The 18,293-nt window shown below is 41.3% G+C and overlaps 1 protein-coding gene and 1 long non-coding RNA gene across 2 annotated transcripts; one reads left to right on the top strand and one right to left on the bottom strand.

The window, feature by feature from the left end:
• Positions 1-529: 529 nt before the first annotated feature.
• On the top strand, positions 530-12,401 carry LOC129835739 (uncharacterized). Its single transcript, XR_008756498.1, has 3 exons — positions 530-1,101; positions 1,199-1,292; positions 12,265-12,401. It is a non-coding gene; the product is annotated as an uncharacterized LOC129835739 (long non-coding RNA).
• On the bottom strand, positions 9,502-18,220 carry zgc:92594 (uncharacterized protein LOC436996 homolog). The gene is made up of 9 exons (XM_055901446.1): positions 18,132-18,220; positions 16,079-16,425; positions 15,553-15,738; positions 15,069-15,287; positions 14,065-14,160; positions 12,259-12,492; positions 11,960-11,982; positions 11,591-11,736; positions 9,502-10,000 (listed from the first exon to the last, which is right to left on the bottom strand). The coding sequence occupies exons 2-9, from the start codon at positions 16,334-16,336 to the stop codon at positions 9,759-9,761; spliced, it is 1,404 nt and encodes a 467-aa protein (XP_055757421.1). The 5' UTR covers positions 16,337-16,425; positions 18,132-18,220; the 3' UTR covers positions 9,502-9,758.
• Between the last annotated feature and the right edge of the window lie 73 nt (positions 18,221-18,293).

Here is an 18,293-nt window from a genome sequence, read left to right as displayed (position 1 = left end):
CTTTCTGTAAACTGAAAGAGGAAAGTCCCCTGGTTGCGCAGCCCAACCCAAAGTAGCTAAATATCCACCGCCCCACCCCACCCCACCCCCTAAGAGGTACGTTAAAGTTCTATGTCATTCTATGCGCACACTCTACCAAGAAGCGTTTTACGGACGGGTTCCCCAGGCCAGGTTCCACAAATGTCCAAGTATACGTTATTGTAGCCCAATAATGGAAGTTAAACGAGCCTAACGTAATGGTCTGTTTACAGGCGAGTTGACTCTTGATAAATACTGTCATTTAACGGGAATCGAATTGGCCCAGCCAAATTCTGCATCTAAACCATAGGATTTTACGGGGGGGGGGCACGACTCTCCCCATCCTGCGGAAAAATATGATTTGTCCCCCCCAATATATCACTGTAAACATAACTATTTCATTTCAATAATATTAATAATACGCAATGAAAGCACTTGTGCTGATTATAGACACTTAATAGCGCGTTTTTACGTTAAAAAATTGCGACCCTCACCCTTTGCCTCACAATGGTTTGATCCAAGATCAGCATGCAGCTGTAGTGCTTCTAAGTCCCTGTGATAAGGTTAGCGATAAACTGAACAGAACTACGCTCTCTTCTACCATTGTCTTAAATGTCTTTAAATGGTCTCGTTGCAAAAGCTAAATTGTCGCTGGGGGAATTTGAAGCACCTGTGTGCCGATCTTGGAGTAAACTGACGATAGCAAAGATTATAATAAACACCACAGAAACGGAATTGGTGCTCGCTAGCTCTGCAAATGCAGCTAGTGTGGGAAGCCAGCAAATATAAAATGACAACATAAACTATATTAAAATTACAAAAGGTTGCAGCTTACGTTGTGTAAATGGTGAACTCATACAGCTGTCAACCCTTGTTACAGCAATCCGTTCACATTTGCTAGCTGACCAGCTAGCTTCCTTGTAGATCGAAGCCCATTATAGAATGATAGAAGCTAATAGATGATAGAAGCCCATCTCCTACTGTAAATAACCTACACACTATGTGTGTAGCCAGCCAGCCAGGTAGAAAAATGACAGAAAAAAGACGGACATCAGAGCATTTTTCAGTACACCAAAACGCAAGGTAAGAACCCTAGTAGCCTAATATCTCAAAGACTAGTTGATAAAATTTTCATAAGAAGTGAAATCCTAATGGAAATGTTTCACAATGATGTCATTAGCCAGAGCAGGCAACAGATGGCACACAGACAGCAGAGCTGGGGACAGATCTGCAGAGACAGACTGGCAGAGACAGACTGGCAGAGACAGTCTCAGGTAAGTTTGTTGAGTCTTTGTTTGGCAACATAATGAAAGGTTCTCTCTTTTTTAGACCTGTAAAATAGGGACATAATTGGAAAATGCCATGGATACCCCCACTCAACTTAAACTGGTGACTGAACTAAGATTTGTTTAAGGCAATGGTATTGCTGTTGTGATTAATTGTGTAGTTTTGGGTACCGGTAGTTAGGAGTATGGCAAACACCATATTTATTTTCTAGGAGACAGACTGTGAGGGTGGTGAAAGTGAAAGAGCCAGGGAGAGAGACTTCAGAGGACAGTGTCACAGCCATAGCAGGACCAGGTGTCAACCTTGTTGCCAGCAGCACCAGTATGGGAAACAGTGGCACAGCATTGTCCAGTTACCTCAGTGATGGCACAAAACCATATCAATTTATAGAACCGCAAACTCTTGCCAACAGTGTGTTGATGTTTCAAGAGAAATGGTTTTGCGATTTCCCCTGGCTACATTATAATCCATCAGTAAAATGAGTGTTGTGTTTTCACTGTAGCCAAGTATTTTCAAGCCAGCCATCTTTTGGCCAAAGAGAGGATGCTGCCTTCATTAGTGCAGGATTTAGGAACAGGAGAAAAGCCATTGAAAAATTCACAGCACATCAAAACTGCCAAACCCACCGCCACTTTGTAATTGTAACAGCACACCAGCTAAATCCAATCAGTGTCCAGTTATCCAGCGCGTGGGGTAAACAGCAGGAGGACACAAGGCATTGCTTGATGAAAATTGTTAGTTCGGTGTGTCGTAGAAATATTTGCTCAATAATATTTCTCAGATACCGGAACTTGTGAATTCAAATAGACTTTATTACAAAGTGACAAGCCAAGTTGGTCCATGGATCAACTGTCTTCCCAGCTTCGGCACACACTTTTTATACAGTTCTCATCCTTACGTCACACACATTATCTCCTCTTTATGTTAATGATTCATCACCTCTGGTACTGGCCACCATTATCTTTTTGCCTTGCACTCATTTTAGCTTAGTTTCCTCATTCTTATTGGCAAAGACATTAGGGCATAGATTCTATTGGTGGCGTAACCATAGCAATGACAGAAATAAACAGACATGCACACTCCTAATGCAGGTGCATGTCTAATGGTGCTTAAGCAATACAAACCCATGCTCTTCATGCACGTACATGTCTTATGGTGCTTGTAAATGATTAACTAATATGTATGTACAATGGCCTTCACAAGACCAGGCATGACCCAGAATCGTTAGGCCAGTGTTGATCCAGCTTTGCACATTCACATGGATTCTGCTTACGCATGTCTAATGGTTAACCCTTATATTGATTCTGCTTACCAGCTTTGGACATTCACATGGATTCTGCTTACGCATGTCTAATGGTTAACCCTTATATTGATTCTGCGTACCAGCTTTGGACATTCACATGGATTCTGCTTACGCATGTCTAATGGTTAACCCTTATATTGATTCTGCGTACCAGCTTTGCACATTCACATGGATTCTGCTTACCCTAAGATGCATAACATGTACTGGAATATCCCCAATAGGTGCGGCATGTAGTAAGACAGGGACTAGCCTTTAGATGCCACACGGATGACAGTGGGAACTTCTACCAGATTTTGAAGCTTAGGGCAGAAGAGGAGGATCCCATTTTACTGAAGTGGTTAACAGAGCATACCACAATGTATACAGGCCCCAAAGCACAGAATGAAATTCTGAACATCATGGCTAATACAGTCATTCGAGGCATTGCAGCTGAGGTTAGGTCTCTTCCGATTGTACAATTTTCAGTAATTGTTGATGGTACTGAAGATGTTTCTGGTGCTGAACAGGAGAGTGTCTGACTACATTATGTTGACCATGACCTTGTCCCTCACAAGGAGTTTATTGGGCTATACAGGGTGTCGGTGACAACAGGCGAGGGCATTGCGAAGGTGGCAAATGATGTGTTGTTGAAGCTCAATTTGCCCATGTCTGACTTACGTGGGCAGAGTCACGATAGTGCCTCAAACATGGCAGGAAAATACACAGGTGCACAGGCAATTGTGAGGAGGCAGCAGCCATTAGCCCTCTATGTCCATTGTGGAGCACACTGTAAATCTGATTACACAGTCTGTCTGCTCAGCCTCCCCACTGATCCGGGATTCCCTTTCTTGGGTCCATCAGTTAGGAAAGTTTAAGAGCATGTTGGAATCAATTGCCACGTCCAAAGATACACATCTGACCACCATGAAACCCCTAATGTCCAACAAGGTGGACTGTGCGGAATACTGCTAATAGAGCTGTGCTAGGGCAGTATGAGCGGGTACTAAGCAGCCTAGAGGAGATGGCAAAAACTGCATCCAAGACAGCTTCAACTGCCAGTGGCTTATTTGAGCACTTCAGCAAAGGCAAGAGTGTGTTGGGCCTCACACTTGCCTCTGCTGTTCTTGGAGAACTTGAATGCCTAAACATTTTACTGCAGAAAAAAACTTGGATTGTCTCTGGTGTGCAGGCTGCAGTCGAGTGTGTGCGGTCATCTCTTAGGTGCAAGAGAAATGACGAAAGCTACCTTGCACTGTATGAGAAAGCAACATCATTGATTGAATCCATTGAGACACACTCAAGATGATTTGCTGGCAAAGTGTGGATCACTATAGGGCAGAATTTTTTAAAGTGTTGGATGGTGTGGAGGTTCAGTTTGGCGACCGTTTTGACCAGGACGGTCTAAACGTCCTGCACAAGTTGGAAAGAGCGCTTCTCACGGGGGAGTTGGATGAGTCTCTAGATCAGTAACCTGAGCTGAACATAGATTCTCTTTCAGTGCAGTTGCCTCTATTTCACAACAAATACCCCTGTAGCAGCAGTGGAGAGGCAGCAGAGGTCCTCAGGAGGCTTCCAGTGGAGGTGCGGGGGTTGTTTGACCAAGTTGAGGTGCTGATCAGAATTTTGTTTGTGGTGCCAGTGTCTTCATGTCACATAAAGGCTGAGAGGAGTTTCAGTGCACTCCGCGGGTTAGACTTGGCTACGGGCTAGCATGAGCCAAAAGAGACAGAACAGCGTACTTGTCTGTAATGTACATAAAGACAGGCTGGACAGTCTGGAGGGAATATATCTGCCAGCAATTTGTTGGATCCATTGAAACCCGCAAACATGTTTGGTTCTTATGTTCAGTACTATGTATATATAAAGTTACTGGAAACCTTGTGGTGCTGAATATGTTCTTTACACTTTTCTTTTTCACTGACCCCTTGCAATTACACCAGGGACCCCTAGGGGTCCACTGACCCCTGTTTGAGAACCCCTGGTGTATAGTATGATATTTGTTATTTTGTTTAGTAGTTTTCAGTTTTTAGTACATGACAGTACACTTACTAATTATTTATTTTGTTATTTTATTTAAAATGGCATACTTTGTGTGACATACTTGTCCATAGCTGTTGTTTTAAGAGTTGAGACACTGACTGAACAATACATAAGTATTTTTGAAGGATATTTTGGTTGATTTATTTGGGTTATTCATTGAAGTAGTTCTTTCACTTTTAGAACTACTTATTTTGAGCTTTTTGTTCTTGTAAAGCTATTGTAGTAGACATATTTAATGACTATATAAATATCAGAAAAAGTAAAATAAAAAGGCCAATTTTTTGATGGTTCTCAATGAGATAATTTTAGATGAGATCACACCATGTTCATTGTATTTATGAAAACTGCACCCATACAGTGTACAGTACCATTGTCACCTACTGACCTTTCTTCGTATTGCTGGTTGTAAATACAAATACCTGCATACATGCTGGACTGATAAGGAACACTGCTATAACTATTATCCAGTAGTAGTATTATAATAATTTAAACATTTGAACAAGTTGGGACAACCCTTCAGTTAACTGCGGTACCTATCAATTATCCAGTTGTAGTAATTATGGTTCCTCAATATACATTTAACATATTACAACGTAGGCTATGTGTTACAGCACTACTTTTGGTGTCCCCCTCAGGAATTGCTCTTGAGAAAATGTCATGTAATTGTCCCCTCCAAAGTTGATATCAGATTTTCACCCCTGATCTAAACGTGAATCCATTCTCAAAAGCGGTACGGTTCTGGAAACAGAAATCCCTCCACTTTCATATCACATCAAAATCATTTCACAAACGCAACAATTACTGTAGGCTACGCTGTTTTAACCGGTTTTAACAGTTGCCGCCAACAGTAGGCTATTTTACAGTGACAACACGTTTGTGGCGTCTTTCTTCCGTTTATACACGTGTTCAGAGATGCAGACAAAGAGGAAGAGACAGGCCCAACTCTGCGCAAAATCTGTCTCCCTCCAGCAGGTGACTTTTTTGATGTTGTTGTGCCCAACAAGCAAGGAATTTTGTATGGAGGTCAATGAGTGGCGAATTTGGTTAACGAAAAAATGCATGGCTTATTTGCTACTTAATGCTTAAGTTATGAGTGTACTGATATAAGTAGCACATGTGACATCCGGGCAACTTTGAGAAAAATACTTTATAGGCCGATCAGAGTTGTCTTGAAATGGCTATGCATTTTCATACGTTTCATATGGAATGTAATAATTTGTGGATGTCCATCATACATTTCATGTGATATGTTACAAATTATACTGAACAAAAATATAAACACAACATGCAACAATTTCTAAGGTTTACTGAGTTACAGTTCATATAAGGAAATCAATTCATTAGGCCCTAATCTATGGATTTCACATGACTGGGAGTAGAGATATGCATCTGTTCGACACAGATACCTTAAAAGAAAAAAGTAGGGGCGTGGATCAGAAAACCTGTCAGTATCTGGTGTGACCACCATTTGCCTCATGCAGTGCAACACATCTCCTTCAGACTAAGTTGATCAGGCTGTTGATTGTGGCCTGTGGAATGTTGTCCCACTCCTCTTCAATGGCTGTGCAATGTTTCTGGATATTGGTGTGAACTGGAACACGCTGTCTTACACGTCGATCAGCTTCCAGGAATTGTGTACAGATCCTTGTGACCGTGCATTATCATGCTGAAACATAAGGTGATGGCAGCAGATGAATGGCACGACAACGGTCAATCTCATCACAGTATATCTGCATTCAAATTGCCGTCGATAAAATGCAATTGTGTTCGTTGTCCGTAGTTTATGCCTGCCCATACCATAACCCCACCCTCACCATTGGGCACTCTGTTCACAATGTTGACACCAGCAAACCGCTCGCCCACACGATGCCATACACATGGTCTGCAGTTGTGAGGCTGGTTGGACGTACTGTCAAATTCTCTAAAATGACAATGGAGGAAGCTTATGGTAGAGAAATGGACACTAAATTCTCTGGCAACAGCTCTGGTGAATATTCCTGCAGTCAGCATGCCAATTGCACACTCCCTCAAAACTTGCACATTTCAGAGTGGCCTTTTATTGTCCCCAGCACAAGGTGCACCTGTGTAATGATCATCCTGTTTAATCAGATTCTTGATATGCCACTTTGTTGTGGCTAATGTTAGCTTGGTGGCTAGCGTTAGCTGGGTTAAGATTAAGGTTAGGGGTTAGGTTCAGAACTGAAAAAGCGTGTGCGAGCAAGGAGGCCAACAAACCTGACTTAGTTACACCAGCTCTGTCAGGAGGAATGGGCCAAATATTCACCCAACTTATTGTGGGAAGCTTGTGGAAGGCTACCCGAAACGTTTGACCCAAGTTAAACAATTTAAAGGAAATGCTACCAAATACTAATTGAGTGTATGTAAACTTCTGACCCACTGGGAATGTGATGAAATAAATAAAAGCTGAAATAATCATTCTCTCTACTATTATTCTGACATTTCACATTCTTAAATAAAGCGGTGATCCTAACTGACCTAAGACAGTGAATTTTTACTAGGATTAAATGTCAGGAATTGTGAAAAACTGAGTTGAAATGTATTTGGCTAAGGTGTATGTAAACTCCCGACTTCAACTGTATAAAACACAGGGAAAACACATTTTTGACTGTACTGGGCCTTTAGGTAACCTTCTTTCTTATGTAACCATACCAAACATAACATATTATACAAATAGAGTACCACAGTATGAGTCATAATACCCATAAAACCTAACGGTCAAACAGGGAAATGGTTCCAATCGTATTTCCACCATTCAAATACCATAGGGGATTTTAGAAACACTTAAATAAGGGCTGTGTATCATTTAGGCTTAGCCTGGTGTGATGTTTTGATAACCATGTAAATCTCTCTACGACAAGGTGATGTTTATTTTCCGTATTTACCCCCCAAAAATGAAATGCTAATTACCTGCTAATGTGGCTATCATAAAGAACTACAAATTGATCTGGACGAGACTGCCGAATCGGGGCAAAAGTAAGAATCTCTGGATTAAATATCAAATATTAGTTAAATGTAGTAATGGATAATTTGGCTGCATTTCTTTAATGGACAATTCTGTGAACTGTCTTGTGCAAGTTTTAAATTGACACAATACCTGTTAGGTGTCAGCTAGAGATGACGTGCAGGAGCTTGCAGGGATTTGTTGTTTTTACATGATGTCTACTCCGATGTGAATTAGCATTTTAGAATCTGAGAGTAAATAGAGCTGAATATATTGATAAAATTCATCTTGTCCGCGAAAGATTGACATTGTTATCAAAACGTTACACCAAGGTAAGCCTACATGAAATACAGCCCTTAGTGTTTCTAAAATCCCTTATGGGAAAATAGAACGGTGGAAAAACTGTTTCCCTGTTTAACCGCTAGGTTTAATGGGTATTATTTTTTAATTTAACCTTTGTCACAGATTGCATTTACTATGTTACATCTTTGAGGCCAGGCTGACATATTAGACATTTCTTGGAATTATAGTTTCAAGAATTCATAAAAGTGAAAGGAGAAAAATAATTAATAATGTAAAAGAATGTGGGGGTCTGAAAGAAGCCAATGAAATGTTATATGAATGCAATGTGCTATTATAATAACATTCATGCTGAGTTTATTGGCTGGATAGAATGACAATTTTACCACATTCAAAATCACCAGTATGAAAATCCCCCAAAATATTATAGATTTTTCAGATCACATTTTTTTTTAAATCCCTTGCAGGACAAAAAAGTTATTTTTCACTATGTTCTTTGCAGAACTGTGCAAATTGATAACGATACAAAACATGTCTAAAGTAACAAGTTATCTATTGCTACAACCACTAGAAGTAGGCCTTCAAATATTTCTCAGAACTACAAGTCATGAGACATGGGTTGTGTTCATTAGTGCACACCGTTTCCAAACGGAAAAGGACAACAAGGGCTACTTATTGGACCAGTGCTGGTAGATCTCTCTGTTTCAGTCTGTTGAACCCCCCCCCCCCCCCCCATTTGGTGCCTAATGAATACAACCCAGGTATGCAACTGATGAAACATAATACCATAAGAACAATTAATTATTAAACGATAGACTGATAAACATATAGCTCACCAACTTTTACATAAATTTCAAACAGCTTTTGAAAAACACACCCACGCTTCACACACTCATCCACAAGTCTTCTATCATCTAACTTTCATTGGTATAAAATTCACATCAAACAGAATTAAGTCAGGATATGCACTCACATTTGTCTGGTTACACATGAACACCTAAATGCTAGCCTGGACCCAGATCCATTTCTGCTGTCTTGTCAACTATGATGGTCATTCATATTGGAGCTGGCAAGACAGCATAAACAGATCTGGGACCATGCTAACTAAATGCACTAATGGTGTATAATTAGTCAGGTAGCCCATTGTAGTTTAGGAAGACATACATTTCTGCAAGTGGTCAGTGCAATACCTTTCAATAGTATTTATCAAAGTGCCATCAAATAATAAACACCTTATAATACATCTTCCTGAGAATCAAAATAAATACTTAAGATGTGGCTTTCCCTGGATGTATAATACAGCCCACACCTGGGTTCAAATACTAGGTGAAATTATTACAAATACTTCTAGCAGTGCTTGATCAAGCTTGCCTGGCTTAATGGAAGCAATAGAATAGATCCAAAACTATATTACATTACAAAGCAAACGCAGAAAAGTATTTGAAAAAATAATAAATAATAATAAATCAAATACTATTTGAACCCAGGTCTACAAATGAGAGGTTGGGCACAAAGTGCTTTAGTCAACAACAAAAAACGTATGAGGTTAGAATGAGAAGCCCAGTTTCAAGTGTTTAGTTATTACAGTATAATCTTGAACAACAACAAAAAATTGTCTACGTTCCAAATGACACCCTATTGCCTAAAGAGGCCCTGGTCGAAAGTAGTGCACTATATAAGAAATAGGGTGCCATATGCACTCAAACAGCTCATCTTCTAAAGATTGATGTATAATATTTAAAAGGTTTCCCAAAATTGTTCTTTTGGTAATTTATGGAAAAATCCAAAGTAGCCTTTTCACACATTCTCCCACTGACATCAATGCATGACCCTTTGACTGAAAATCAGACTTAAATGGAAGTAATTTCATCAGTCTGAATGAATCTCCTCTTCTTCTTCCTCCTCTTCTTCTTCCTCCTCGTCTTCCTGCCCTTCGGGACTGTAAAGTTCGTCTGCTGACTCACTCTGGTCGTGTACAGCCTCCTCTTCCTCACTCCTCATCTCCTCCTCGGCTTCTTCTTGCTCATCTCCATCACTGCTGTCGTCATCATCTTCATCCTCCTCCTCCTCCTCCTCTCCTCCGCTGTCCTCCTCTTCCCGGACTACGGGACCTGGTAGAAGACAAAACTGTTAAAGGTAGAATCCACATTTGGTGAAACTGTGCCACTGTTCGCCTCAGCGCCTCTTGTTATTGGTTTTGTTGATGAAACAGAGGAGAGGAGCGTCCGACAGTGTTGTTGAAGACATGTTGCAGTACATATTCTGCTGTTCTATCATGCATGCAATCAAGTCTGAGGAGAAAAGTGTTTGTGGTTCAAGTACATTCTTTAGGTTGGTTTATTTGTCAAACACACAAAAAAAGACAAGCAAAAATACAATTGAAGTCGGAAGTTTAGCCAAATACCTTAGCCAAATACATTTAAACTCCTGACATTCCTGACATTTAATCCAAGTAAAAATCCCCTGTCTTAGGTCAGTTAAGATCACCACTTTATTTTAAGAATGTAAAATGTCAGAATAATAGTAGAGTGATTTATTTCAGCTTTTATTTCTTTCATCACATTCCCAGTGGGTCAGAAGTTTACATACACTCAATTAGTATTTGGTAGCATTGCCTTTCAAATGTTTAACTTGCGTCAAACGTTTCTTGTAGCCTTCCACAAGCTTCCCACAATAAGTTGGGTGAATTTTGGCCCATTCCTCCTGACAGAGCTGGTATAACTGAGTCGGGTTTGTAGGCCTCCTTGCTCCCACACACTTTTTCAGTTCTGCCCACACATTTTCTATAGGATTGAGGTCAGGGCTTTGTGATGGCCACTCCAATACCTTGACTTTGTTGTCCTTAAGCCATTTTGCCACAACTTTGGAAGTATGCTTGGGGTCATTGTCCATTTGGAAGACCCATTTGCGACCAAGCTTCAACTTCCTGACTGATGTCTTGATGTGGCTTCAATATATCCACATAATTTTCCTGCCTCGTGATGCCATCTCTTTTGTGAAGTGGACCAGTCCCTCCTGCAGCAAAGCACCCCCACAACATGATGCTGCCACCCCCGTGCTTCTCGTTTGGGATGGTGTTCTTCAGCTTGCAAGCATCCCCCCTTTTCCTCCAAAAATAATGATGGTCATTATGGCCAAACAGTTCTATTTTTGTTTCATCAGACCAGAGGACATTTCTCCAAAAAGTACGATCTTTGTCCCGATGTGCAGTTGCAAATTGTAGTCTGTCTTTTTTTATGGCTGTTTTGGAGCAGTGGCTTCTTCCTTGCTGAGCGGCCTTTCATGTTATATCGATATAGGACTCGTTTTACTGTGGATATAGATACTTTTGTACCCGTTTCCTCCAGCATCTTCACAAAGTCCTTTGCTGTTGTTCTGGGATTGATGTGCACTTTTCGCAACAAAGTACATTAATCTCTAGGAGACAGAACGCGTCTCCTTCCTGAGTGTTTATACTAGCGTACTATTGTTGTACAAACTATAGTTTGTTAACAAGAAATTTGTGGAGTGGTTGAAAAACGAGTTTTAATGACTCCAACCTAAGTGCATGTAAACTTCCAACTTCAACTGTACATACATATGTGAACATGATACATTATCATTTCTGTGTGCCTGTGCCCACAAATTCAAAAGGTATTCAAATTATTCAACACACTCTAGTTCCCTCTACCCTTTCTCACACACACCAGTCTGTTACTTACAGAGCTCGTTGATGAGGTGAGAGACGTGAGAGTGTACTTCAGTGAGGAAATCTTCCTGTTTAGCCTCCATGGACTCGGCCAGGCCGTCTGAGTCCACGCAAGCGCATTCTGGGTGGAACAGAGGCTTCTTCAACTGCCTGCAGAAACTGGGACAAACACACACAAACACACTCGCATTAGCAATGGCACATCACCCATAGACAGGTGGAGAGAGAAAGACACACATTACAAATGAAATGTCACCCATGACATAGCTCACACACGCACAAACACACTGCAAATGGTCCAACACCCAGACAGTTGGAGACACACACACACACACACACACACACACACACACACACACACACACACACACAACCCACTTACTTTTTGCTTGATGACTTGTACGCCTAAACAGCAAATCAGAGAAGCAAAGAATAACATCATTCATTATTCTTTTTATTTTTGGGGGGGGGGGGGGGGGTAGATCAGCTTTACTATTGCAGGGGTTGTGGCTTCCATCAATGTAATTTTCTGCATCTTTTCCAATCCCCATCAAAAAAATAATAACATTTAGTTAATGAAAATAAAACAATAAAGCTACTTAGGAACAGCAGGACGGTTTTAAAAAGAATGTTAAAGGCACATCCATTTGTCCATGTATATCAATTAATCCGCACACTGACCTCCAGGAAGCGGAAGGGGTCGTTCTCCTGGGCGAGGGTCTGGATGCCACTGTGGACATCCTGCAGACGGGACTGGTCCTGGACCGCCTTGGCTATGTTCCGCTGGATGCTGGGGCCACACTCGACCCCGTGGGAGCAGGAACAGTCCCTGAGGGAGGTGAGGAAGCCCTCCAGGTGGACCTGTAACACCTCCCCCAAGGCTGTGACCCGCTGGTCTGAGTCCTCCAGGAACCTCTGCACAGAGAGAGGGAGAGGGTTAAGAGGTAGGTGTGTGTTTAACCAAAAACTAACTAATCAGTGATCAAAAGTTGACTCATCTTCAGACATGAAATATATATATTTTTTAATACAACAAATTAAAAAATATATACAGCTCTGTAAACAATACAAATACATGACATCTTACATTATGGAAAGGAGTGCTGATCAAGGATCAGGTGCGAACACCTGTCCATAATCATGTTCATTACAATCTTAAATGCAAAACTGATCCTAGATAGGGCTGTTACGGTGAGCATATTACCGCCACACGGGTGGTCACAAGTCATGATGGCAGTCAAATTCCATGTGACAGTTTAGTCACTGTAATTAGGCTTCTCCAAACTCTGTTGTTGCTGATGGTCATTAGTAGCCTACCAAACTTGCCAACTGCCTGATACTCAGCACTCTACGTCCCTCTAATCACTCTGACATCAATGCAAATGTAATCGAAAATCTTTTCAAACACACTGAGCTCATGTTGCGCAACATTTCTATGAGTGAGAACAGAGTGATGACCTCTATTAAAAAGAGCAGGATCCCATCAGCTTTCTATAGGCTAGGCATACTATATTTATTTCTCAACTTTCCTATTATTACTATTATTTATTAAGCACATTGCTTATATTTACAACAGGAGTATAGCTTACCTGGCTGGCATGAAAATGAACCACATGAAAAGCGTCCTCCACTTGCTATTTAAGAGCATAGATGACATGTATTTTTTACCGCTGACCCTGTTTCGAGACAGGTGCATGATAATGGTCCATTCTAAATCAAAACTAATTTCACACTTATATGATTTAGTATATGTAAATCATATACTAAATCATTAGTATACATTTTTTGGGGGGGCATTACAGCCACACAAAGAGGATGCGGCCGGGAAATTCGGGGCATTATCAAGTGCTTGTTAAATTGTGAATGAGAGACTGATTAAGTGTGTACAGCCTGAGCAATAAACAAAGCAGAGCTCATGCCTTTGATGCGACTTAGAATGTATTAAAAATCAAAACATATAGCCCAACGTTTGTAGAACAACTAAAGTTGCATAAATAATTCTAAATGAAGCATATAGGAGGAACGGTTTCTTTGTTAACCGCTCAACACAGAATAGCCCCATGTGCGCACTCCTATTTTATTCAGCAATGTTCAACTGTATTTTTCACACTATAAAATAATGCCACGGAATTCTAAACAAATCTTGTCTGCTAAATGAACTAGTGTAGCCCACAGCCATATGGCATAGCCAGATCACGGCCTAACATAAAGACAACTCAGATTATGCTCTTCTGTTCTTCTGAAATAGACTTCATTTTCTTCATATCATTTTTCTTTAGACTAAAATAAATAATGTATTTATTGTGATGGTGTAGGCTATATTAACTTTTTATGTAGATGTTCCAAAGTTCTGCATCATTGGCTTATAGGCTATATAGCCAAGAGATGGGAAATGTGTTTATGTTAATTAACGGTCAATTACCGTGAGACCGGCAGTTATTTGTGTGACAATCACCGGCTGCCCTCATCCTAGACCAGCAATATCACCTTGTTCAGTCGTTCTTGTTCTTTCTGCTCCTGGAGATTTTTCTCTGCTTTGTTCAGCTTCCTGTCCACCTTCTGTAGCTGGTTCTCCAGAGAGCCCTGAGAACAGAGAGGGAGAGTGGGAGTTTGGGAGAAAGGGAGCAAAACAGAGGGAGAGAAAGAGGGAGAGAGTGGGTTTGAGGGAGGGAAGAGAGATTACATTCACTATGACAACAAGACTATAGTGAGGGTAAATGGTGAACTCAACTGGAAATGTCTCCCTTTTTCACATTGGTTCAGACAAGTCACTTCAGGAAGCAGCTTGAACAATTCATTCAAACAGTGAGATCACATCATGTTTTGTCTCAGTCCCGAATGGCACCCTATTCCCGTTATAGTGCATTACTTTTGACCAGAGCCCTATGGGATCTCTCTCTTCCCACTATTTAGGTTATAGGGTGACATTTGGGACTCACTCATTGTCTCTCATTCGCTCAACCATGTCAGACAACAGCAGTGACAATGACATTCACCTGTGTTCTAGACTCATCAATTGCCATTCTGTGGAGGCCTCGTCTAGAGTATAGAGGTGTGTTCTTTGTGTGTGTACCTTTTGTTTGATCGAAAGTGATAGGGAGTACATACTTCTTGTGTGCGAGTGTGTTCTAAGTGAGGGTCTTTCATTTTTAGAGTGCTTCATTTAGTCCTGTACATCCCCCTCCTGACCAGTAGACCAACAAACAGAGACCTCTTAACTCTACCACTCTTCCATAACGATATGTAACCTAAACCAGGGGTGCAATTTTGGTTTTAGAAGTGGGGGTATCCAGTCAGATAAACACTCCAACACGCTCAGAGGTGTCCACATGGTCCTAAAGCACACATTTGCCTGACAAAAATGCAATTTCAGAATGTGTGGGGTGGGGGCATGTCACCCCTGTCCCCAGTGAAAGTTGTGCCCGTGACTTAAACACACAGTGATTAACCTATTCACTGTTTCATAGGTTTTATAACTTTAGAGCTGTTACCTTCAGATCCTTCATAGTGTTCTTCAGGGTCTTGATGGTGTGTCCGGCGTGGCTCCCCTCGATGGTACAGGCGTTGCAGACACACACCCGGTCGTCCATGCAGTAGTAGCGGTACATCTCATCGTGTTCGGGACACTTCCTCTTCCTCAGGTCCCCCAGGGGTTCAGTCAGGGGGTGCTCCCTAAACGCAGGCAGCTCCAGGTGGGGCTTCACGTGCTCCTGAAATGGACAAAATGAAGAAAAAGTTCATGTTTGTCTTGACTTACCTGCTGATTGAAAATGTAAAATAAAACAAAGCTTTAAAAAATAAAAAAAGTGTTATGCACATCCAACACTAGAATGTGTTGAGAATACTGGTGCTGTGCAAAAAGAGTGCTTAGATAACGGAATAAGAATATTGGAATATTTCTGCTCCATAGTGCTTTACCATGGGTGCATTTGGAATTATGGATGCTAAAATTATGGATGCCTCTCAGATCTTTACCTGACACATGGACACCTCGCATTTCAGACACGTCTTGACCGCTACCTCTACCACCACTCCAGCCCCAGGTTCCCCTTTCCCCGCCTCGCTAGTGTCCCCTGGAGAGCAGTAGTCACACGGCACGGACACGGGGGTCTTGGCTGTTGTCGGGCTGCCGTCTGGTTGTTGTGGTCTTGACGATACTGCCTGGACATCATAGAGAAAGGAAGAGGAAGAGAGGTAGCGTGTTTGTTGGGTGGGGCCTATAGGCTATTAATCAGTAGAGCAGGCTATTGTAGAGATGAATACTCCTTAAACTAAGGTCATCAGAGTGATAGGCCTTAAAATTCATATAAACTTTTCTTTGGTGCTTTTAGCTACCGCTCCACAGCTAATGTGACCAGGGACCGTGTGTATCAAGCATCTCAGAGTAGGAGTGCTGATCTAGGATCAGGGCCCTCCTGTCCATGTAACAGGCTAAACTTATCCTAAATCAATACTCCTCCACTGAGACACTTCATGAATACAGCCCCCAGACAGCACATACCCGTCCCCTGCAGCGGAAGTCGTCTGCGATGTTGGCGAGCTTAAAGTTCTTCTGGGAGGCCGTGGAGCAGCGGTGGCTCTCTCGGCACTCGGGGCAACGGAAGCGGCCTCGCTCCGCTTGGCGTTTGAGCCGGCGGACGCACAGCAGGCAGAAGTTGTGGCCGCAGGGCAGCAGGTGGGGGTCCCTGAACAGGTCCAAGCACACGGGACAGGTGAGCTCGTCTTCTAGAAGAGTGGACTGGTCCATAGAGGTAGCCATGATGGGAAGGGGAGAGCTGATGATGGGAAGGGGAAAGCTGATGTTGTGGGGGGGGGAGTTCCAAGGTATGTGTGGTTTGGTCGCAGTAGCTGTAGAGTAGTAGACACACAAAACATTTGAGATTAGATGTTAAAGATCTAAAAGTATTATACACTGAGCATACAAAACATTAGGACCACCTGCTCTTTCCATGACAGTGACCAGGTGAATCCAGCTGAAAGCTATGATCCCTTATTGATGCCACTTGTTAAATTCACTTCAAATCAGTGTACAGTAGATGAAGGGGAGGCCTTGAGACAGTTGAGACATGGATTATGTATGTGTGCCATTCAGAGTGTGAACGGGCAAGATAAAATATTGAGGCTGTTCTGAGGACAAAAGGAGGGGGGTGCATAGCAGTATTAGGAATGTTTTGTACACTGTGAATAATAAAAAATGTCTACACTATCTTGACTCATAGACCAACAATTTGCAACAAACGTATATCAAAATGTAAAATAGGCATTCTATTGCCCCTTTTCCTTCTTGTGATATGCAGAGTAGTAAAACAATGACAAACCTAAAAGCCCAAATAATAACGTGATCATCTAAGAAGTAACCAATGTGGCAGTTTAAAACAAAACTAGTTTTAAACTTTTCACTTCCCCTTTCCTATCAACAATGTTGATGTTGGACCAGCTCTGAACTTGCTGACCTAAACCTAAAGTTCAAAAGGTAATGTGTGGCCATAGTTGCATGACTGCTAATAGGCCAATTTAAATTGCAATAGTAGCCTCATAAATCACCAGTGGTGGAAAAAGGTACCAAATTGTCATTCTTGAGTAAAAGTAAAGATACCTTATTAGAAAATGACTCATAAAAGTGAAAGTCACCCAGTAAAATATTACTTGAGTAAAAGTCTAAAAGTATTTGATTTTAAATATGCTTAAGTATCAAAATTAAATGTAATTGCTAAAACATACTTAAGTATCAAAGGTAAAAGTATTCCTTATATTAAGCAAACATTTATAGATAGCCAGGGGCACCTCCGCCACACCCAGATCAGAGGCAGTAGGGATGACCAGTGATGTTCTCTTGATAAGTGTGAATTAGACAATTTTCCGGTCCTGCTAAGCATTCAAATGTAAGGAGTACTTTTGGATGTCAGGGAAAATGTATCGAATATTTTCTTTAGGAATGTAGTGAAGTAAAAGTAGTCAAAAATATAAATAGTAAAGTACAAATACCCCCCCCCAAAAAATCTGTATTTTTACACCACTGTAAATCACCATAACCAATATATATATATATATATATATATATATATCTTTTTCAAAACACTGCAAAAATAGCAGTGGGTTTAGGGTATGTGTTGTATGCAAGTGCAATGCTTCTAAATAACCGTAGTTGAATTGAAACGTATTTATATTTTAAATAGATTACGCTGACCTACATGGGTGGCATGTTCCAGTTTAGAGGGCTGAGAATCGAATTAATTAACTAGCTGCTCTAGTTTAGAAGGTGGGATAAGGTCATGGCTAGACGGGATCCATCTTTTGTCAAATTTAATTCAAAAGTAAATTTTGGGCATTTCAGCTAACACCAACCCTTTTCCTAACCTTAACATAATTATACTAACCTGCTGCGTAAATTATTCTAACCTGCTATGAAATGTAAAGCCTGACGTTGACTTTACAAAAGCTGGATCCCTTCTAGCCAAGTCCGTGGCATAATAGCAGCCCGAGCGCACCTTGTGGAGCTAACTAGCTACAGTTGACAACTAACGGTAACTTATTTACAAACATTGGTCCCTTACCTAGATCTCAGAAGACACCGTATTTTACAACTTCTCTCTGGTTCTTGGTCAGCGAAATCTCAGGCGAACACGATTCAGGCACTTACAATTGTTGTTTGACCATTCATGCCGGGGAACGGCAGGTGGGCTCAATCCGTAACCTCGTGACACCTGGGATGACGT

The sequence above is a fragment of the Salvelinus fontinalis genome, chromosome 36 (assembly GCF_029448725.1).
Source record: "Salvelinus fontinalis isolate EN_2023a chromosome 36, ASM2944872v1, whole genome shotgun sequence".
Classification (NCBI taxonomy): Eukaryota; Metazoa; Chordata; class Actinopteri; order Salmoniformes; family Salmonidae; genus Salvelinus; species Salvelinus fontinalis.
This window is presented reverse-complemented; position numbering and strand designations above follow the sequence as displayed.